The sequence below is a fragment of the Halyomorpha halys genome, unplaced genomic scaffold (assembly GCF_000696795.3).
Source record: "Halyomorpha halys isolate HHAL.00 unplaced genomic scaffold, Hhal_1.1 Scaffold844.1, whole genome shotgun sequence".
In the NCBI taxonomy this organism is placed as follows: Eukaryota; Metazoa; Arthropoda; class Insecta; order Hemiptera; family Pentatomidae; genus Halyomorpha; species Halyomorpha halys.
The window spans coordinates 179,199-203,696 of record NW_027111153.1 but is presented as its reverse complement, the minus strand read 5'-3'; the positions used below and the strand labels follow the sequence as shown (position 1 = coordinate 203,696).

Here is a 24,498-nt window from a genome sequence, read left to right as displayed (position 1 = left end):
GTAATTAAACTAATTGATTAATAATTACTCAGAATGAATTATGAACAACTTATAAATGGAAATAAAGAATAATCCTTATTAAAAAGAAAAAAAAGTTTAGAAAAATATTTAAAACTTTGAAAGAAATCAATTATTTAGCCGGGTCAGTTGCAAAATTATTGCAGATTAAATTTTAAAATAAAAATCTTTGTCGGTTTGACCGCAGAATGGACTTGTACCGGCTAAAAGATCTTTCAACATTTACTGATGTTATAGGGACATACTTAAATGAAGTTATTTCCATTGCATCTAGTTCGGTATTCTGCATCACCTGGGCTGCTATGTCATCGTTTGTTATAATAAGGAATAAGACCCTTCCTCTTTTTAATTGATTCTTAGAAATTCTCGAAGTAATTCTGTGTGAAAATTTATTATTGCCACTGCTTTTAATTTGTGTTCAAAGATGAAGATATAAAATTTGTACGCACTATTTATGATAAATGATAAATTTCACTTTTCTTTTTTCACTTCAAGTTTCTTGCGTTCTCTTGAATTTTACGTTGTTGCTGCGAAAAATGTATTTACTATTGAACAAATAATTTGAGGAAATATGTGATTCAGGACAAAATACCTAATAATATGTTAAAAGTAACAAATATTTCAGAAAATATGTGGTTTACAACAGAATATGTAAAATTATGTAAAAAAAAGCCCAAATATTTAAAAACATGTGAAATAAAAATGGCTTTTTTTGGCCAGAAATGTCTTGAAAAATCTTAAGTTAAGTTAAGTTACCCTAGTTATCAATTAAAAAAAAAATGGTATAAGAACATCAATAAGTCTCTTTACTACCTAAGGATGATAGCTATTTTTATTCCTATCGCTTTTGAAAACAGAAAAAAATTGTAATTTCTATAACATTGATTAACATGTTCTAAATGGATTACTACTGGAATACAGAACTCCTCGTACAAATGAGCCAACTTGGCACAAATTATAATTAATTATATAAACAAAATAAATTTTCTAGTTGTAGGAAGATAGTCCGGGTGGTGGTCAATAAAGGTATCAAAATAGTAAAAGAAAACTATTTATTGTTAAACAACGTTTCGCCCCACTTTGCAAGTGCTACAATCAGGCAGCCCTGCAAAGTGGGGCGAAACGTTAGTTAACTATAAGTAGTTTTCTTTTACTATTTTGATACCTTTATTTTTTTTTTTATTTCTACAATCTACTTCATACGGTCAACTAACTTCTTCTAATAAAAATAAATTAATAAATTTTCCGTTGATATTAAACTTTTGCACTTAAAAAATTAAACACTGAACAACCTGCCAACCTTTTTCACATGTTTTAAAAATCCATACTTTTCATAAAAATATAATGTGACATGTTTTCGTTTTCGTGACATAGCTTATCACTTGTACTATCTGCACAGAACAATCACTTATCACAACATATTATAATAATCACTTAAGAAGTTGAATATGATACACATCAGTTACCAGCAGCAGACAACAAAGCACTAGTTGTATATAGTATAGTAAAGTACAATCCCCAGCTCGTAGAGATATGTGAAGAGATGAAAAGCTTTTACAGAGCGCTGGATTACTGGATGGAATAGAAAACTGCATGGTTACGGCAAATATAATGAAAGTTCTTATTTATAATCACTAGGGATAGGATTTTTATGTTTTCACATATTTTTACCTGACCATGAAATCTTCAATTCCTTATTAACTAAAGATGTTTCAAGACATTTCTTGCCAAAAGAAGCCATTTTTATTTCACATATTTTTAAATATTTGGCATTTTATACATATTGTTACATATTTTGTTGTAAATCACATATTTTCTGAAATATTTGTTATTTTTTACATATTTTGTCCTGAATCATGTATTTCCTTAAATTATTTGTTCAATTGTAAATACGTTTTTCGCAGCAACTACGTAAAATTCAAGAGAACGCAAGAAACTTAAAGGTGAAATTTATCATTTATCATAAACAGTGCGTAAAAATTCTATATTTTCATCTTTGAACACAAATTAAAAGCAGAGGCAATAATAAATTTTCCCACAGAATTACAACGAGAATTTCCCAGAATCAATTAAAAAGAGCAGTGGTCTTATTCCTGTAGCATTTTCCTAGAATTTGTTTGTTTACTCCTCAATCCATTTCTCTGTTTCCCCCTACGCATGGTCCTTTCTCATCTTAGTCTTGTTTCACTCCCCTAGTTTAATTAAAATTACTAATTAATATCTTGTTATTGAACAGCCATGTTTTCTCTAAGTACATTTTTTGTACATATTTCTTTAAAATATTATTCATATAATATATAATAAATACATATTTATGTAACTTTTTTTAAGTTATAAAATTACTAATTAATTAGTAATTTATATTGTTGAATAATGCATAATTTATAAATACATATTTTTTTAAATATTTGACAATTTATTAGCACATATTTATGTACATATTTCAGATTTTTTAGCACATAAAAATCTTATCCCTAATAATCACATATTACAATTTTAGAAAATACTTATTATTTATCTAACCTGTTTTACTATTATAGCTTTCACAAAACACTATTGCATACATCGGCTATTTCATTGTCCACTTCACTTTTGACTTTTTATTTTATGGTATATTTTTAGAGTTTAGCATGGATATTGACTTTCTAATAATATATAAAATGTCACATTATTATTTAGATAGCAGTGTAATACAACTGCTAAGATAAATATCATGTACCACACAATTCGAAACAGACACATTAAACTCATATACTCAATGATGTTGGCACTTAAAAGTAATGTAGGACAATTAACAGTGTAACACTGATAAACAAATAATATAGAAAAGATAAATAAATACCTTTATCTGTTCTTCGCTAGAAATAAGTACTTTGTGAGGTGGAGGGTGGTTATCTAGCCTACTGGTATCCACACTATTGCAGTTACCATCCATGATAGATATGTTAATTACTGGTGCCCTGTGCTTCAGCTGTATTTCCTTACCTTGAAGTATTAAGTAATATTTTGTGTTATAACAATAAAACAATATAATCACATAAGAAATTATATAATTATATCATAGTTTAATAATAAATAAATATTAATCATATAAAAAACGCAAATAAATACTTCAAAAATGTTTTGCATCATTTCATCATTCCTCAACAACGCTTCTTGATCCTAATAGAACAACATTAGAGAATAATAAACACAAAGTAAATTGTGAATTAACACCATATCAGGAACTAAAATGAGACAATTCCTAGGAATCTTCATTATAATCATAATCATACACTTATAATCATCCAACACAGTCATTCAGACCCTCCTTATTTCTTGATATTTACTATAAACACATTACCATCCTAGGCTATCATTAATGATTACGATTGAAACAATTAAGTAAATACCTAATTGACAAGCTACAGATTCTTCTTTCCTTTTTTCTCCTCCAGGTATAGCCAGGGTAAAAACATACACAGTTCCATTGTTAGTTCCGACCCACAGAGTTGGAGTAAGATTCTGAACTGAAATGCAATACATATACATACAGATATAATTTCGGAAATATATTAATTCAAAAAATTTGAATTCAAACAAATGATAATTGTAAATAAACTGTTGTTTATGTAAGTATTATGAGTGTGTGCACAATATTTGAAATTAAGTATAATAGTTAACAAATGAGATATAAACATATATAAGGTTTACACATAAGAATTTATCAGCACATATAGAGAAATTATAAGTAAGGCAAAAGTGCTCTATAAGTAACTAATATTTATTCAAATAACAAAAAAAAAAGTTCAATAAAAAAAAAAAAAGAAAATACTTTTGAGCATAAATTGATCTAGCTAAAGCGATTTATCAGCCAATAAAGTGAAATATAAAAAATAAACACAAATCGAAAATATCTGACGACTAAACACCATTACTTAGGGTATCAAAATTAAATGGCCTTTTGCTATGAAAATTGCAACATCAAATGCAATCATTACTTTAGTCTTTGAGATTGAATTAAACAATATTATAACTGATTTTGATCAAAATCCCTCCTAACCAGAAGAAAGTGGCAATGAACCAAAAAGGTATCGTAGAAAAGGATGTAAAGTCATTTAAAAAAAAAAAATACTTACCACTGATGATATAAGTCCTGGCAAAAGTAATGCATCGAACCATCGATCCCATTCCATCATCAGCTGGCCTTGCCTCAATCGCCCTTTCTACTGGTTTTATTTCACTTCCTTCTGGAGATCTGAAATTCATTAGGTTGTAAAAGTAAATTAAAAATATTACAAAATCTTATATCTATTAGAAAGAGTTGTACTATCAAAGAAATGGTACACAAATTCACACAATTTTAATGTTACTGCTAAGAATGTTTTCAGAAAAATAATTCAGCTTTAATATATGCTTCTAATAATAAACTTATGAATGTAGTAAAAAAAAAAATTGATGATTTTGGGATTGCCTATACTTAACAAATAAAACTTTTTAGGACTTAAATCGAAAAAACAGATTTCAGTAGCTGAAAAGCGAGACAATGAAAAAAGATTCTATCAAGTTCAAGGGCCAATATAGCTTCCTCACTATTTCTTTCTTCTTTACCCTTACATTCTTTTTTTAACAGTAAATTAACCTTTTTACGGATATCTCTACTACATATCTGATTACCTATATTTCAAGATAAATGATTTATTGTTAGAGAATAAAATCTATATGACGAGCTATTATTGAAGGAAATTTGCTACATTAATCTCCTACTTTGCTCCAATTTTGAGCTAAATCGCACTACAGGTTTTTAAAATTTAGGTGTATAAAGGAAAATACATTTGGACCTGTAAAAGTAGTTGACTGAATCTGAAACTTCTGAAAATTACATCAATCTATTTTGCCCAAACAGAAATTTAATGATAGACAGGAAGGTTAGGAACCAAATTTGTGTCTTGATGTCTGAAACATAATATACAAGGGAAAATTGCCGATTCTGAGTACATAATTTTTTTTAAATTCTTTCTTCGCATAAATTACAAAGCTTCCTAACCTTCGGTGACGAGGAAACAAAAAGGAAGTATATTTTGCATTTCTTTTTTAAGAAAGACTAATTTAACTCATATGGATAATTAGACAGCTCCAAGTAATTTTACTATTAATATAAATATATAAGAATTACTGAGGTGGAGGTGAGGCAGTGGCTGCAGTTGTGGTTGCTCCTCTCTTATCTCCCCTTTGGGATCTTCCTTTTCTTAACCTCCTGAAAGACTCCCTCAGTGACTTCTTGAAAGACTTTCGTCGAGATATTGGCCCTTCTCCAGATCCGGACATATCTGGAACACACCTCCTTGTTATTAGGTTAAATAAAATACAAATTAATACATCCAGCAAACCTAAATAAACTAATTTCTAATCAATGTAGAATTCATGGTACAATGGAGTCACTTCAAGTCTGTCACTCAGTGATTGGGAGACCATATTTCTCATTACAATTTAATGTAATTTTTGAAGAACTTATCAATCAGGTAAATAAATATCCAACAAGTTATAAAAAGAGTCAAGATTGTTTTTAGTAGATACCAAAGGGTCATGTGACATAGTGAAAACCATAACTGAACATGTCCTAAAAAGTGATGGTTGCCAATAGAGAGTTAAAATCCTTTCTCAACAGAGTTCTGGACTTTGTTTTGAATATTTGTCTTAAAAATTTGAACTAGTGTAAATTGGAGTGTGGACAATGTAACTTTATTTTTAAAACATACTTTAACCATGAAGTACTATTAAAAACATTTTGAAATATATGTTAAACCTTCCAATCATCATGTTCACACAAAATTAGTAACTGTCATTAGAGTATATTTACTTGGCACAAAGAGTGCCGCAAATTATTTTTTTAGCCCAACAAGGATACAGTGGCAAAACAAATTTAGGAGTCACTGTTTTAATGTATTGATTAACAGAAAATGAGATCAAAAAAATAAATATGATAAATAATCACATATGACAAGAAGGACACATAGTTAATGCTGATAGAGAAGGGCAGAATCTAGGAAACAGGTTGTAGAGCCATGCTAAATAAATAAACAATGTAGAAATTAAGTGTTAGATCTTATTAGTTATATTTTACCGAGTGGACTGAGAGTCGACTTCACCGTGACAGGTGCCATCTTCTGAAAGTCATACAGAGCCACCCCATGAGCAGTGCCAGCAGCAACAAGACCCCAAGGAGAGTGCAGGGCGAGGGCAGTGACTGCTGCTGGTGGGTGCAACTGGAGCAGTGAAGTGCATGCGAAACCTGGGCTGCTCGTGGTAGAATCATTGAACGATAGAGCCTGATATCCTTTCCAAACAAATCCCTCTCGCGAGCTCAAGATGTTCATAGTAACTACCTAGGAAAAGAAAACGACCTTTGTGAAATTTGATTTACTATTGAACTCAAAAATTAAAAAGAAACAAACTATTTTCAGCATAATCTAAATCGTAACAGCAAAAATTAAATCTAAAAACGGCTGCTTTTAATTTTTATAACATATCCATAAATTAGAGTTATTAATTATAGTAATTATTTAGTTACAATTACAGGAAAATTTAATAATGGAATAAAAACTAAAAATTGTACCATAAATCAATAGTCAGAGATTGATAGTATGTAACTTTTAACTAATGAGTTTTTCTCTTACAGAACTCATTTCCGAACTGCAGTGATATACATATTTTTTTTATGTGTATAGTACAACAGTATTATATCTCAGTTTTTGATAAATTTAAAAATCACCATTATTTGACTATAGGTTTCGATCATACTACTTGACACAATTATTACATTGTAGAACCCATTCAAAGAAGAATTTAAAATTTTTTGATTTAATGGACTATAATATTTAAGGAAAGGATAAGTTAAACAATACTAAAATAAATTTCTTAGGATACTTGAGAATTCCTAAAAAACACCAAATTCCTGAGAAAAATTTAAGGAACTAACTCTAGCAAAAATAATATCAACAAAAGGTGGTTTCCAAGTTAGATCCAAGTTGAACTGCAAAAATTCAATAACCGACATCTTACATATTCTAGGCAAACCTTTGTTCACAAATAAAATTAAAACAAATGACAAGACAGGTTTATATAAATAATTTTAAGGTTCAATGTAAGATAAATGGGAGTGAGTAGCTCAGTGGTATGGCATGGTGCCACTAACTCCAAGGACCTGGGTTCCAAGCCGGCTGTGGGAGGTAATTATTTTCTGTTTCACCGTAGCTACGAGTCAACCCTGTGGGTTCGAGAGTCATCTGAGATCCTCCAAGCCTCATCAAATGTAATAAAAAAATCTGGTGGTCGAGCGTAATTCAAATCAAATCGGCTCCTTTCACAACTGTTGGTCTAGTAATAGTACTTCCTTACAACGTACTGAGCCCCTGACCCTTCATGGGCTGTAGTGGTACAGATTTAAGTTTTTTAATATAAGATAATTGATGGCAGTAAATGAAAAAAAAAAGAATCATGAACTGCTAAGTAACTTTAATAAAAAAATAATTTGAAAACCAAAACATAAATTAAAAAAAAAAAATGCTCCATAATATTGAAGTATATAATCTTACCTCTTTAACAAACTTGCAGCATGAAAAAGTTTTAAACATTGCAAACCATGTAAGAAGTATTAAATATAGCAAATCATGTATTATTTAGTTTACAACAGAAACCTTAACCATATATTGCTTATAATAATGCGTAATAATAGATATTTTTAAATAATTTAAATACCAAAAGAGAAAAAACCTTAATCAACTGCCAATAAAAAAGAAAAATGTACAGAAGAGAATTACTTGAATTTTTTGCAATGGACCTGTACGATGAGAAACATTCAAACATTGTAATACTCCTTTTGTAAGGTGACCCTTCATTTCCTTCTGCTCTCTGGGAACAGCTATAACTTCCTACAGCAGGTAACTATCTCCACTTTCAAAAAACCATCGTTCAATTCATTAATACAGTTGGAAGTATATTGATCAAAATATAGCTGCTTTAGTACTGAAGATGTCCAGTATGATTTGACTCAAATATTGGCTAATGTAGTAAAACTATTTTTTTTTCAATTTATAATTTTTTTAATTATATTTTGACTGATTTCCAAATAAAAAAAATTATATTTTCAATGGCTTAGCTAACTTTTTAAAAGCACTAATCAATGATGAGTTATATTGATTTTAAGAAAATCACAAAAATTAAACCAGCAAAAAAAAATAAAGTTATCAGTGAATAATTAATCAGAGTATAATCACTTTGATTATACCACATATAGTATCTACACAATACTGCCCAGTTGAACTGTTGTTTTTTCCCCCACCGAACCATAGAGTGATTAAACAGTGATATTATCAAAAGATACAAGAAGAAACAGTAGCATCAATGCATGGCCATTAAACAACGATCTGAAATTGAATGCTAGAATAACGAGGCTACCTAATCGGTTCTAAGCTTATCTTTTATTCCCTCCCTTAATTTATCTCAATAACCAACCAATTCACTTATTCTCCACAGTAAAAAACCTCGGAATCGTCTTCAATCAGCACCTCTCCTGGAATAATCATATTTCCCAGATTACACGTAAGTCTATAGCTATACTTCAATAATTCTTAAGATTCCACTCCTCAGAATACCCATCAGCTCTTAGAATCTTCTCCAAAGTCTTTGATCCTGATATAGCAAAACTCGTTCTGACTGCTAGTCTGAATTTCCTGATGAAGCCCTACAACATGGGGCGAAACGTTTGCTCAATATAATAGTTTATCCACTATTCGAGTTTTTCTTTGACCGCACCCAGAACAAAATCTTCCTTTTATTATTACATGTGGTCAATCAGCGATCTTCCACTAAAGATAAAATAGTTAAGAAAAAGAAACCTAAACATTGTGTCAGACATGAACAGACAAAATTTGCAAAGAACAATTGCAACTCTTGACAAAATTTTACAGATGCGTACTTTGCTAATTCTAAAATTATGCTCTGTAGGTTTAAATGCTGGTTTTCCTTCTTTATTCTATATTTTTATACATTTATGAAAGATAAGCAAAAAAAGGAAAAAAAAAAGATAGAAAATATGGTAAAAATAACACTAAATAAAAAAGTTAACTAAATTAAAATTTGATGGGAGAATTACACATTACTATGATCTTCAAGGATTTAACAAACATTTAATGTTCATAAGTACAAATTAACTGAGAAATACAGAAAGAAAAATGAAAACTGGTAATAACAAACCGAAATCACCTTTATATGATTCAATTTTTTACCTGGGGCTTAGGAACATTTCCATCCTTTGAAAGCTTTGCAAGTATTACATGTCCAGCAGTTCCTGCCACAGCTAAAACACCAGTTTCAGAACAAAGAGCAACTTTTTTCACAGCCAGGCGAGGATCATCAGAATATGGGTCAAAGCTTCCAACCTAAAACAAAAAGAAAAAGAAAGATAGAATCTTGAAATTATAGCAAATCACTCTAGAAATTATAGCATATTTGTCTAGAAACCATATATAGGAGTCGTTAATGAACAGTAATTAATAAAAGAAAAATTGTTTAATGGCAATTTTCACCATCTATTATTATATAAACAGTATTTTCCGATATGATATAAAGTAGTTTTGAATAACTATATGATTATATTAATGTTTAGTCACAAAAACAAAACAAAAAAAGAACTGTTAATTTAGAAAAACTAACCGACTAAAAACAGGTTAGCAGACGGCAGTATTCTATAACATTATACATGGATGATGAACTGAATCACGAGTAGGGATAACACTATACAATGTTCTTTTATTACAAAAATACTAGAATAATGTAGTACATAACACAAAGGACATTATTAATAAAAGAAAATAAGAGTTAGACACTATTTGACTTTTCCAACAAATTTAACATAGTAACATACAAAGTTATCCCTGATTTTCCTAATCAAATACATTTGATCGGTGCTGTGTTTTTGCTTAATTCAACTCTTACAGCACTTTTGAAGAAGCAATAGACTCAGGTTTACCTAGTTTTGGACATTTCAACTACAAGTTTATCAAAAGATGTGAACAGGGAAGGAGGAAAGATACAAAAGAACCCCTGAAATACATACTATTCTGAATCTCCAAATAAAAATGACTCAACATTCGCGAAGTTGCTATATATTATAGGAAATGAAAAATAGTAAATGGGTGATCCTCAAATAACAGAAAACTATGAAGTCTCATTTGAATAAAAAGGTTTCCAAGTATCACTTATAGACTCATGTGGTTGTAATAAGATCTCTACGATATCCGGAAACATTCCTTTCTGACAGAAAAGATGAATTAGTAATAAAGCAATGTCTTAATAATATTATACTTGTTATGAGCACTTCAATTCTCATTGTCATGGCTGTCTCCGTTCACATATTTTAAATTAAAGAAAATCTTAATTTTATTTCCATATATCTTTTTATGGGAAAAAAAGTTTTTACTTATTTCAAATCTTAGTTGAAAGTTTACAAAAATGATTTCAATTAATTTTTTATTGTGTTAGAACAGGCTATAGAATATTTCAATATGCTTCTGAAAACACAATCATTATCTTGGACAAACTAATCCTCAAAATAAAACCAGAAAAGTGAAACATATCAATAACTCCCAGGATTAAATGTAGCAGCAGTATTAAATTTAAAAAGGGGCCTAAGTCACCACTTTCACTCTCATTCATCTAACATTAGTAGGCTGGAAAGAAAAAAAAACAAGTTAGTAGGTTTTTAATTATCATTGTTGTGTTGTAATTTGACCTTATTCATGACATTTGTTAAAAAAAAAAAAGTGTTCTATTATAATTAATTATTCATTGTTTTGTTGATTTCTTGAATAAATGGAAAGAAAAAATATTTTTTTTTACAATTGTAGGTTGTACATTTATGAAATACGATTTTATTAATCCTTTTTCCAGCTTTCAGAAGCAATAGCTTTTGACAAATGAGGTAAAAAAAAAAAGGGAATTTCATATAGCAAAGACAAATCTCAATTTGGATTCTTCAATTTTTACTGGAATTTTAATAAAGGTTTTTCAAAATAGTGAGAGGTTTCAAAACTGAGAGAGGTAGTCCATGGATTGAGACAGTACAAAAAAAGTTGGGTTCAAAAGTTTTTGATATGAACATCAATACCCAATACTTTCCATTGGAACCTATATATATATTTTAACTTATCATATTTCTAACAAGGCAAATGGGGCAAATGGATGATCTTGAAATCGGTGAAACTTTTATTTTCTGAAACTCCAAAAACATATAAAATGACTGTATGTAAAAAATCCGAAAAACAATGCAATAAATCGATATCCCAGCGCCTGACCTTATAATTGACTACATTTCATTTTCTACACCACTGAAAACATATAAAAGGACCCAAATATGTTAAACATCCCTAAAGTTTTAAAATAAATCGATACGTGAGTCTTTGATCTTAGAATTTTATCAATTAGCCACTACCATAGTGTAACCATTTGATAATTACAGTCATGACAGCATTTACTGTCGCGACAGCAATGCCGCACAGCACATGGTCTGGCGTTTTCGTGGATAGTACAAGTAATGCCAGTAGACTAACAGTCGCACATTATCAACTTAACCAAATGTAATGCCAAGAGACGAGAAAACATTGTTCTTATATATTTACCCCAAAACTTAAAATTGTATCAGCCCGGGTCCCAAAAATGAATCAACATCGGACCAAAAAAAAAATTACTCAAGAATTTAAAATTATATCAGCCCCGGACTCCTAAAACAAAGTCCAATGCTTCAAAATTATATCCATCACAGGCCTCAAAAGTAACTCAACCTCGGCGTTTTTCGTTCTAATGCTGAAATAATCCGACCCCAAAAAACAAATTAGTCCAAGACCCGCAAATTATCTTCACCCCAGGCATAAAAATAAATATATCCTAGGCCCTAAAAAGGTACCTACGTTCTGAAATTCAAGATCTAATGAAAAATATGTTGTTAGTAATAAAATTAGTAGGATTTACTAAACAAAAACTAGTCAGATTGTGCGAAACTGCACTAGCGTTCTACATATATATCAAGAAATTTTACCCTAAATCCCCACCCTCGCCAATTACCTATTAAGGTAAAAAATATCCGAAAACAGGTAAAAATACGTGGAATATTTCACACAGAGCGAGTTTTGACAAGTTTTGGCCTTGTCGCCTGCCTCTCATGTGACCAACGACCGCAGCAACGAAGTACTTTAGTCAAGCGGGAGGTGACTTACGGCCGACAAAGGTTAAATCTGTAGTTGACAAAGGTGGAACAAGAGACGAAAAATTAACAACTGAATATGAAGCTACATTTAAAAAAAAAATAATAGTAACGATAAAACAAACATCAAAAAGGTTAAAACTTTTTTTTTATTTATTTTTTACAAAATCAAATTAAGTGAAACTTGGAAGAAATGCTTTATATATTCATTTACTTTTTTAACTATTTCTTAATTTTTAATTTAATTTTATCCTTTCTCTTTTATAAATTGCAAATATTCAATTCTATATTGACCAAAATATTATCTGATTATAGACCATATAGAAATGCGATAAAATGTAAAGACTATTACTGTAATAACAGAAAAAAAAATATATATATATATATCAATTGTAAAATCTTTAATACTGGTCCGATTTAGTAGATTTTTTCTTATTCTTTTAAACAATTTGATTATCAATGATATTATCATAGATATACAACAGAATATATGAATATGTTTTATATAATAATCCTCTATGTGCTTCAATTCGGAATGATTCAACTATCAAAGTGAGGTAACAGAATTTGCAGGAGTGAAACAAAGTTTATATTCGTTTTCAGCACCTCAAGAAGCCTTTCGCAGGAATTTTCGCAAAAATCGGAAACAATTATTTAGGCCTAAAATGTTCGCCCTGCATAGGTCTCTGATTTCTTTTGAAAAATATAAATAACTTCAACACGACTCAACCAAACTTAGAGCTGGTTTAGGAGCTCTACGAACTGCATCAAGGGGAACAAATAGGATCTAATGAAACTAATTAGAAACAGAGATATAAAATGAAACGTTTTAAAGGTTTTTTTTTTTTTTTATTTGAAACCCATATTTCGCACTTATACTTTTTTTTTTTTTAAGACATTCAGCTTTCCAACGATTCTACTGACGTAGCAATTATATGAACAATGGACAACTGGAGAAAAATAAATTCTTTAAACTAATCGAGTCGAAAAATTTCTAATTTTAATTTCTTTAAAAAATGGCATTTAGGAGTTTGGGACGACACTAAAAACGAATATGAAATGATCTTTTCTAAAAAAAAAGGAAAATGTACAAAACGTTTGTCTAAAAAATTTTCGTAAATATAATATAGTTTAATATAATCAGTAATGCTTTTTTCACACGTAAAAAATTAATTATTTCTTTTTTTAACATGTAAAACATTAATTATTTCTTTTTTTAACACGTAAAAAATTAATTATTTCAAAGGAAAAAAAAAACAGCCAAAGTGAACAAATGCATGTGCCGTACGGAAAATATGACGTTGAACAGGCTTGTGAATCGAGACAGAAATATTCCAAGAACAGGAACAATTGATAAGTTGAACTCGACAATACTTTTCTAATTAACAGAAACAGCCGTGTTGTTCTTTTAATTTAATTTTCACCGATTAATTCAACTTGATTTGTCAGAAATTAAAATTCATCCATTTAAACAAGTACGTATCCACCAAAGTTTGATTTGATGAATTTATTTTTCTATAAAACATATGACTGAATAAATCAAGGTTACAAATTAATACATTATTATTTAAATTACAGAGTAGTAATAACAGAAATAACGATGTGGAAATTGGAATTGAGTGGAATCTTTGTACACTTTTTTTTATTAATTTCCGTATTTGACATATACTTGCAACAGGAAGTTTACCGCGGGCAGATCCAAAATTGTACGAACATTCCGTTGGCTAAGAGGTTAATTTTAATAATATTCGAAGGGATGGAGGAAGATGAAGCGATGAATGTTATCTACAATGATTCCTTCTTAAAGCAGAGAATGGAATCAGGAATATGGGGAATGGCTGAGAAGAGTAATCTCATGAAATCCAATGGTTTGACTGCTCTAACTGCCGGTTTCGAACAGATTCCCAGGCCATTCTCCTCTATTTATGGAAATGAAAACACTTACTTTGATAACATCTTTGAGTATGCCTCAAAAATGATCTATGTTGGGGACTTGAACAATTTAGATAGTTTCAATAAAGTAAAATGGGAAAATCACTCAATTGACAAACATGATTTAAAAAATGAAACTAATATGAAGGACATTGAAGATGCTGTAAAGGCAGTAATCCAAAACCGAAATGATAATTTAATAAAAAAAGATAATTTAATATTATTTGTAGGCATATCCAAAGAAAAGCAAATGGAGGATGTAGAAGACCCAAATAAGAAATACATAAAAATATACAAAAGTGATTTGCTAAGAATTAAACTGAGAAAGATAATAAAAGAAATTGAAGATACATTCCCTGATGGCGAAACTACATTTATTCTCTGCTCTGACAACACTGAACATGCAAATAATGAAAAAAATAATAATGAATTATTCGTTTTGTGGGGAAAAGGTGTGAATCAAATCGGTTTGACGAATATCAGTATGAAGGACCTATGCTTATTGGCTTCTACAATACTTGGTAATCCTATACCAATAAGCAGTACTGGGACTTGGCACAAATCATTTCTTGGTCTTAGTTTACAAGAGGAAACCTTTGCCATAGCATGTAACGCATTCCACTTATTATCAATGGCTAACAGAACACTTCAACAAGTCGGAAATAAACTAATGGAAGCGCTAAATTTGAATTCTGAATCGGATTCGCAAGTCCTCGAAAAATACCAGAGAAACATAAAAAAATTGCTGAGCAATTACAATAATGAGAGCAGTGAGATAAATGAAAGTTCTGATGAATTAGCTTCATTTAGCCTGAAAATATTAGAGAAAGATGTCATATTCATGAAAAGCATGATATTTTATTTAACACACAGTTTACTAATTGCCTGGGCATTAACTTTAATAATTCAAATACTACAATATAAAATAACAAAGCATCCAGATCAAGAAATGAGGATACAGATTTTAAGAAAAAAGACAGAGTTATGGTTTTTCGGCATGCACACATTACTAATTCTGTTGGGGACTGTATCAATACTGTTCATAATTGTCAAAGATTGGCCACTACACTACATGTTTTACTGGTTACTAGCCCTTACGGTTTGGGGATTTGTTTTAGGAAACTTCCAAATGTGGACAGGAATTATGGACCATTTAAACTTGGAAAAATTAGGTATCATATCAGGTTATATAATAATATATGCGACTGCTTGTGAATGTTTTCTTTGGGGCCTCATGTACAAATTATTACTTTGTGGAACTATATCAGCAATGACGCTCTATAACTGGCTTAAGTGTTTCATAAACAAAAAATCCTTGCTGGTAAAAATTTCATCAGCTCTGTCAGGACTCACACTAGTTGTGACTGTAATTTTATCCACAGTAATTCAAAGTCCATTTCAAAGTCCTATAGTTGTTTTACTAACAGGAATCACACTGCCAGTAGTTGGTATTATCTGTGCTTACTACATGAGGTATAATACACATGATTTCCTAATGATGACTGTTTCTATATTCTTGAGCTGCGTCTCTTTGATCATGACAAGCTTCAAACTGTATCATACAGCCTACTTGGTTGAAGTGATATGCTGGATTTTATTCCTGGTCGGAACTTTTTTACCAATATTTGGAGGAGATGATAAACTCGACAGATTTCAACATGTTGCTATTTGCTTTGGCTCAAGCATTACATTTTTGTCTAAAGGTTGTGAACCACTGATTGTTATGGTAATATTTGCATTTTCATTTTACTGGATTTTAATTGACAAGCCCCAAAATAAGACCAAGTACCTAAATAGACAAAACGGTTTTCATAGTATAGTATTTACTACGCTAACTTTCACAGCGCTCCAGCTAATATGGACACTGGATCCAATTGAGGCTGTGAGTAATTTTTCAATAGAAGTTGATATCTTTGATAAATTGAAACTTCTACTGGTATTGCTTATTCCTTTGGCGGCTTTTACGGTATTAAAACATGAAAATGGTGGTGATTCTCAGCTGGTAATGTCTCTCATTCTTTTGCATTATTGCAGTTACAGATTATTTTTAGACATGGAATTTCATCAAAATGATAATTCTTTCCCAAAACAATTGGGTGCATATTGCGCTATACAAATAACTATGATTTTCTTTTTTGGAGTACATTCCTTTAGTAAATTTATTATACATGCAAGAATAACAAATTTAAAAAAATGGCTGTGGGAATTCTTTAGAAGGTTATTTAATATTAGAGTTTTATATTGAGTAAAAATATCAAAACAAGCCGTTCCATATAACAGTTCAATTCCTACTCAGTATAATTAAACTGTAAATCATATTTTTTTTTTTTATCTATTCATTTAATACTCCTGTTTTAACTAAAATAACTAACTAATTAATTAACATAATTAATTAAAGTTTTATTTCAATAAAGAAGAAATACTTAATATTTTATTCACAAAATATGGATACATACCTTCTTAAAAGGTGGCCAATCATCAGATGTTTCTTCTTCAGAAGAATGAGGCAAATCATCATCACCAGCTACTAACCATTTAGTCGACGAAAACCTGGAAAAAATAAAAGCGCATAAAATATAATAAATAAATATTTCTATTACCAACTGAGTTATATTAATGAGGAATAATCCAGCTATTCACTTAAAGGATTTTAAAGATAAAAAAAAAAGATAAGAAATCTGTAAGGATGTATAGATATATATTACAAAGTTCTCATTTTATAACATAAACATTGTTATTTAATAATAAACTATGAGTGTATCATAAAAGTAAACTAATTTATTCATTATATACAGTATGTAGTAACTTATATAAGTTTTTGTTATCTTTAATATAGTCGTGAGTCAGATCTGTGAGTGAAGCCCTTTGGGGTCCACCCAGCCTCACAAAGTGCCTAGGCTAAATTGGAGTAAAATCTGCCGGTTGAGCATGATCATGAACAAATCACCTCCTTGCACAACCGTTGTTCAAGAAACAGTACTTTCTTACAAAGTACTGAACCCTTGACTCTTCATGGATTTTAGCGGTACAAATTTTAATTTAACTTTGTTAAAATTTTTTTAAATAAAACAACTGAAATTTTGAATTTTCAAAACTAATAAGTACTGGGTATACCGGAGTTTAAAAATTTACAGTCAAAAGAAACTATAAAATGAAACAGCTTTAAAGCAAATTACTAAATGTAGACGAAAACTGTAGGTTAGTAAAAACCAATATCAGTTTCTATGCGAGGTAAAAAATTTAACCAACTCAAAGTAGCACTTGTTGGGAGCTATTACCCAAACTTGGATTTAATCTGAGATCTTATTCAAAATTTTGATTTCTATTCCAAATGTAAAAGACTGTCAATCCGTCCAAATTTGTAGATCTCAGATCCAAAAAATTCTTCAGAATAATTTCCACCATTTATAAGTAAATATTTGGTTTTATTGTAACTCTTTCACTTTCATTAGAGCTTTCGACCTGCAAGGTCAAATTCGACTTCAAAACCAAATGTTTTGAAAACCTTATTAAATTAAGTAACTTAAAACCCTATTAAATGTTTTTTGTTTAGTGTTGTGAACCAATACTAAATTGGGTGTATTATTTCAGAGTATCTAGTAAAGTTGTTTGAAGAAATTCCCTTACTTTTCCAAATTTTCCCTGATCATTTTTGAATCTATAATACATGTTACCTCATTAATTAATATTAATCATACATTGTTCACTAATATTTTTTTACTTTTTACATACACTTATCAAATGTTTCTAATCGTTAACTTTATATTGGGATTAGGACTCTTATAGAGTTATTTAGAAAAAGGTTTAATTTCACCCTGGACAGACACCTGATGCTAGCTCGCCACGGCAATAAGATCAAGCAGGTTAGGACCAAGATTTACAGGCTTAGTCACCAACTAACTTCTCCTGATTTTTCTCTCTGCTTCAAATTAATGATTACGATTTAAGACCCCTACTCTATGGATCACCTATGCTGATCAATGTAGCACCTTCAACGGCCAAGAGGTTCCAACAGTTTCAAAGCAGTGCACTCAGACATATAGTGAGACATATGAAATTCTATCAAATTTTTTGACAGTCTTCAGAACCATACAAACCCATTATTTAGGACACTGACACCACATGATGGCCACAAAAGTGGCAGACACACACAGACTCAGACTCGACTGAGTACTCGACTGAGTACTAAATTACTTCTGCCTCAACAAACTTGGTGAGCACCATCACCATCAGACTGAAACAAAATACAGACTACTCCTTTCCAAACAATCCAATTTCCTCAGCCCCCTTTCCAAATGCATTACTAATGCAGAAAAAGAGGCTACCCTCAACCAGTTTTTCACATCATGATGTCAACCGCATGCACCTTAGGGGCTTAGAAAGAAAAAAAAGGTTTAATATTAGGAGGTAAAAAACCAATGGCTTTGGTACACTGATGATTTGGTAGTGTTGGGTGAGGAAGAGAACACTATAAAACTAAATATAACTGAACTATGTCAATAAAATGTAGTAAGGAACTTAAGTGTTGAAATAAATATGGATAAAACAAACTATATGGTTACCAATAGAAACAGGAGGTATTTCAGTCTCTTATATTCATAAATATAAGAGGACATACATTTCAATAAGTGAAGAGGTTTAAGTATTTAGGTTCAACGGTAACTGGAGAAAAAGAAAATAATGAAAAATATTTTGAAGTTCCTTAGCTTGTGCATTCTGTCCAAAAATTTATAAGTTAGTAAATTTTTGGACAGAAGGCACAAGCTAAGCAGCTTCAAAATAAAAAAAATAACAAGTATTTTATAATTCATAATCCCTTAAGGGTAGCTCGTATCACTTTAGGATTTGGGTTTAAGACAATAAAGTACTTCACCTGAAAATGTTCCGACTCCCATATTATCTTATTTAACATTTTTAGTGAATCGAAAGTTTTTGGTATCATATTTTTTAAAAGATTTTTTTAGATTGTTGCAAGAATTTTTAGGCTATTTGCTTTTAAAATGAATAGTGTTGGGATTAAATTTTGGAAACTAAATGCTAATTTAACATAAAACTAGACCTGAGTAAAATTTATTAGAAAAATAAATCATTAAATAACTTAATCGGCATTAATGTGACAGTAGCTTCACTGTAACTAAATGCACTGTCCACTGTCAGGCCTAGCCTACTAAGACAGTACTGCCACGAGAGTGCTGTATTTTCATTAATTCGTGTAGTTAGTAATTAGTGTTTATTTATGCTTTTTGCAGTACATCTTTTTTGTATTTTCTTTGTTCATTTTTATATATATTTTCACATATTTCAAATCATATTTAGGCAAACCTTAGTTTACTTTTATTTCATATCATTTATTCTTTTACTTTGGTACATTATTTTAGTTATCCGTATCATTTTTATCACTGAGGAAGCCCTGCAATGTGGGGTGAAACGTTGGCTCACATTAAATAGTTTAATTACAATCTGAGTTTTATTTTACCACACCTTCCTTTTATATATCACACACAATAAAATAACGACCTTCTTTTAATTTATTTAATAAATACATTATTTAAACAGAATGAGATCTATGTAAAAACATTTTAACCAACAGATATTTTAACATTGTAATAGCTGTCATTTAGTTAGTTGCTACATTTTACAGCTGAATATCTCAAATAAATAAAGATCTAAATAAAACAAAATAAAAATATAAAATAAGTTGTTTATTAAAATGAAATACCTGAGGAGAGGTACCATAGCCACAGAAGCTGCATCCCAAAGCCTCACAGAACCATCCTCATGGCCCGTCAAAAATAAATCCCTTCTTTTAGGTTCATCTATTTCTTCTAGCTCTCCTCCATCAATAGGCCATTCCTGAAACATTTTTATTAAGTTATAAGAAGAGAATTTAATTCAACTAACTATTAAATACAGTACTATTAATATTTATTGTAGTGCAATATTTTATTATTCATCATGTAAGAGTGAATATATAAACTTTTATAAAAAATGTACGAAAAATTCTTATGGCAGTAACTGAGAAGCTCATCCCCCTGGACTGGAGATAATTGACCCGAGAGCAGAAAGGTACCAAGTTCCACAGGGTATATGCCTGTCTCTACCTTTCATTCTGTTTTTTCCACTGGGTATATGCCTGTCTCTACCTTTCATTCTGTTTTTTCCACTGGGTATATGCCTGTCTCTACCTTTCATTCTGTTTTTTCCACTGGGTATATGCCTGTCTCTACCTTTCATTCTGTTTTTTCCACTGGGTATATGCCTGTCTCTACCTTTCATTCTGTTTTAAGTTTCACAGAAAAAATTGGAGGCAAAAACTGTCATTTGTGGTCTTCAGCATCTCAAAGAAAAAAGGGCTAATTGCAAAGGCAGCATTCAAGTAAATTAGAGCTGAGAAAGTTGAAAGTGCAGTGCATCGTAAAATGGAGTTTTGATTCAAGCAGTTCAATTCAGGGAATGCTTTGTGTTTGTTAGAATTATGAAGGAGTTTTTGCAGTTTTACCTGATACCAGGTGGCAGTACCATTGAAATTGATGGCTTTACTGCTATGAAATCAAAAGAAATAGAGTTAAAAAGGAGAAATAAGTTTAGGTCAATCGGACTAAAGCAATACTTCAGCAAGGCAGTGTTGCCAAGGAGAGTTCTTGCTTATCATTCACACTTTGTCAAAGAAAGATCCTAAGAAATGAAGTACCCTATTCCACCCTCATTGGAAATGATCAATGAAGAGATGGTGATGGGGAGGGTGTGGCCAGCCTTGCCCAATGACTTGACTCCAAGATTGCCATTTATAACCTAGGTTATCACATTTGAGTCCAGTTCTTGCAATAAACTAGTTCCCTGAGATCTTAATTTTCTAATATTTTTTTTTATAACACTTATCCCAGTTTAGTTTAACAGTATCAATTTTTGTCAACTATCGAAAGTTATATCAACATTTTTTTTTTCTTTGATTCAAAATTATTTCACTTATTATTTACCAGTAAATCGACAATATATCAAACCAGAGGTCTTTAAAATTTAATCCAAACTCATCCTCCCAGCCCAAAGCATATCCTTAACCCTGATGTGACAGGAATATATTTGTTAAAATATAATTTTAATTCATAACAAATTATAAATATATCACATACCACAGTTGAGTAATGTCCAGCTATCTGTTGCTTTCCAACTTCTAATATATCATCCCATAGCTCCTGTGGCAAATTTGACACATATGTGGAACAAGTGACAGCAGATGCATGCAGTGATACAAGATAGGGGAGCGGAAGCATTGGCCAAGAATCATCGTTCAGTTGAATAGCACAAAGTTCTTCCTCAGCAAGCACCATCAGTATAGCTACAACAAAAGGTAACATGATAAACGATTATTCTTTTAGCTTGCTTAACCAAGTCTTATCAAATGAATAAAAAATTAATTTAGCAGATTTTTTTTTAAAGTACATTAGTATACATTGTTAAAATATGTTTGGTTAATTGTTTTGTTTTTCGGTATAATACAATGTTGCCATGAACGTCACTACTACAGAACTATGTTTCATATAAAAAAATATACCTTTCAATCAGCATCAATAACATTTTCCATTAAAAAGCAATAAGTTCTATGTAATCTCATAGGAATGTATGTTTTAGGGAATAAATATGGTAAATCTGAAACACGATATTTTGTAAATTATATGGCAGCACACAAACAATTTTGGAAATATAATTTATCTTTTCTAAATTTTGGTACAGTTAAGTAATCCAATTAAAGGTAAAAGTGGCCAAGTGAAATTAAATAGTGGATACAGCTTCACAAGTTTGCCTTGGTAAAATCAACTGTTTTAAAACCTTATGAATCGCAAGCCACTTCAAACCCTAAAGGTAAATAAGTGTCTCTGATAACACCTACCAGTATAGAAGTATAAAAAGGGTGTATTTAGGTTAATTTTAAATTAGTGACTCTTGTATTTCTCTATGGTTCTATTTGAAATTTGATGATATAGATTATGAAGGATGTGCATCCATTATTCATTGTACCATTCGATGTAATGTTGAATCTACTGATTGCATATTTGTCAATTATCAATGTATCAATTGATTGTATTCCTCTTATTGCATTCCAAATTCTTGTTTATACCAAAGAATATAAGTTATTTTTTAAATCATTTGTTTATATTGTGAATTTTCAGTCATAATGAAGTTCAACCCCAATGATGTCTAATCTCCACTGACAAAGACCGGGAAAATTTACTTTAATTCTTGAGATAGTATAAGTTGATGACCGAGATCTATTTGAAGCAACTAAAATGAGATAATAATGTCAAACACATTATTAGAACTAGGTGACTTTATTAACAAAACAACTGCTAATTATGTATTTCAAAGAGAAAAACTTTCAACAGTATCTTTTAAATAGTTAGATGGACTACAAAAAATTAGTTAAGTTAATACAAGGCTTGCACATTATTCCCTATACCACTAAGCCTGTTCTGATTGGTTGTCAACATGTTATTTAGGTTTATATAATACATTAACACAGTTACAGATCATTTCATCCCAAAATCTTCTTCTGATTGATATCTTCATAATTATGTATTAACATCTTCTAATGATCATTATTTGAATATCTTATGATTAATAATTTTAATTATAAAACATTGCTGGAAGTATAATAACATATTTTATTTCACTTACTGTCATCATTTGAATTAGTGACAAAGAAGTCTATAACCTTGGAGGTGAAGTCAAAAACTACATGTCTATCACCATCTAACACTGAAATTGTATTTCTGTCACTGTATGAAGCTCTTTGCATTCCACCAGAGAAGATAATCATATCTCTAGAATAAATTTAAACAACAATAATAATAATCAATGAGGATGTATATATATTAAAAAAACTTAATAAGACTAAAATCTATTATGCCTTATTATTTACACCCCAAACAAATATTAATCAGGAAATAGACTTAGCTACCATAACTCCTTTATTGAACACATTCTATTGTTTAGAATATTAGAAATACTGAATACTGATGTAACATTCGTTATATACATAGCTCCATAGCACTTCTTGTAATGTCATTTATTTTGAACTTATTCGTAATTTTAGTAGCTACAGCTTTAAAAAGATTTATGTTTTGCTCCTATTTATTCTAATATCCGTGACATAACTGTAAAACTAACTCTTCCTTAGCATTCAGCTTTAGAGATTTCAAGATAATGAACTCTTCACTCAAGTCCTCATCTAAAATTACTTCACTGATCAACAGATATAATAAATAAATCTACCATGACAGCACTTTGCTACTGGTAGTATTTAGAAAATTTTATGTATGTGGGATTGACATGATGGCATAATGATTTTCTATTTCTGTTTTTTTACAGAGAAAAACATTTTTTTCAATGATTGGTTTAAATTATTTGTTTTATCCTTTTCACTAAAAATAAATAAAATACAAAAAAAAAACAAAAAAAAAACTTTCAAATGAACTCGACTAATAAACCCCTATACATACTTGTGTTGGATTATTGCAACAGTTAAATTTATATTATACATGCCACTGTATTACAGATGGGCTATAGACGATACATCCAAATTCAAATGTTCTACCACTTTCAGAACAGACACAATAAATCAAAGTTCAAATGAAACTCTAACCTCAAGAGGGTAACAAAATCAACATGAAACTAAATTAATACTTGACAACACTCCGGACTATATTTAGTTCTGACTAAATGAAGGTTCAATCATCATGGGGTAGGAAACCTTTACAAGTGAATCATGGACTCATAACGTCATAACACTTATTTCCACAGAAATATCAGTGGTTGCATTTTGGCAACAATAAACAATAAACAGGTTAAAATAACCCAAGACTTTCAAACAGCCATTGAACACTTTCTTCTTCTTTAGTGACTAGCATCGAGGAGTCTCTATCCAGCAGAATCACTCCTCTCGGCCCTTGCTAAACAGCTTCATTTCGTTGAGGGAATGAATGAGGGAAGGCTTTGTTTACCTCCGATCCTCTATACATATTCCTGATGTTACTCTACACGTCCACGTGGTCTCTCTATGGGTCGATGCTTCAATATCTCTATAGGAGGCTTTGAGTTCAGTAACTTCCAGCTTCTCTCTTCAACTCTTATTTTTTATGCAATCACTCCAAGTTTTCCAACTACATCTACGTACAAAACCTAATTTCTGCAGCATTTATGAGACTGGTATGCCTGACCAACTTAGTCCAGCTTTCTCCATCATAGGAAAGTGTAAGCAGGTAGACAAACTTATACACGTTCATCGTGGTCTCTTTGTGGTGACGGATGAAACT

The 24,498-nt window shown here is 30.5% G+C and overlaps 1 protein-coding gene across 4 annotated transcripts in view; it reads right to left on the bottom strand.

Annotated features, from left to right (window-relative positions):
- The window catches only part of l(2)gl (LLGL domain-containing protein l(2)gl), a 50,520-nt gene that overhangs the window by 17,714 nt on the left and 8,308 nt on the right, over window positions 1-24,498 (bottom strand). For all 4 annotated transcript variants that reach the window (XM_014429976.2, XM_014429978.2, XM_024359844.2 and 1 more), the window contains exons 9-18: window positions 22,862-23,007; window positions 21,319-21,524; window positions 19,908-20,041; window positions 16,645-16,738; window positions 9,285-9,437; window positions 6,122-6,383; window positions 5,174-5,327; window positions 4,137-4,255; window positions 3,411-3,527; window positions 2,861-3,003 (exon numbers count right to left, since the gene is read on the bottom strand). In XM_014429976.2, coding sequence (XP_014285462.1) covers window positions 2,861-3,003; window positions 3,411-3,527; window positions 4,137-4,255; window positions 5,174-5,327; window positions 6,122-6,383; window positions 9,285-9,437; window positions 16,645-16,738; window positions 19,908-20,041; window positions 21,319-21,524; window positions 22,862-23,007 — 1,528 coding nt within the window. The remainder of the gene's footprint in view (window positions 1-2,860; window positions 3,004-3,410; window positions 3,528-4,136; window positions 4,256-5,173; window positions 5,328-6,121; window positions 6,384-9,284; window positions 9,438-16,644; window positions 16,739-19,907; window positions 20,042-21,318; window positions 21,525-22,861; window positions 23,008-24,498) is intronic.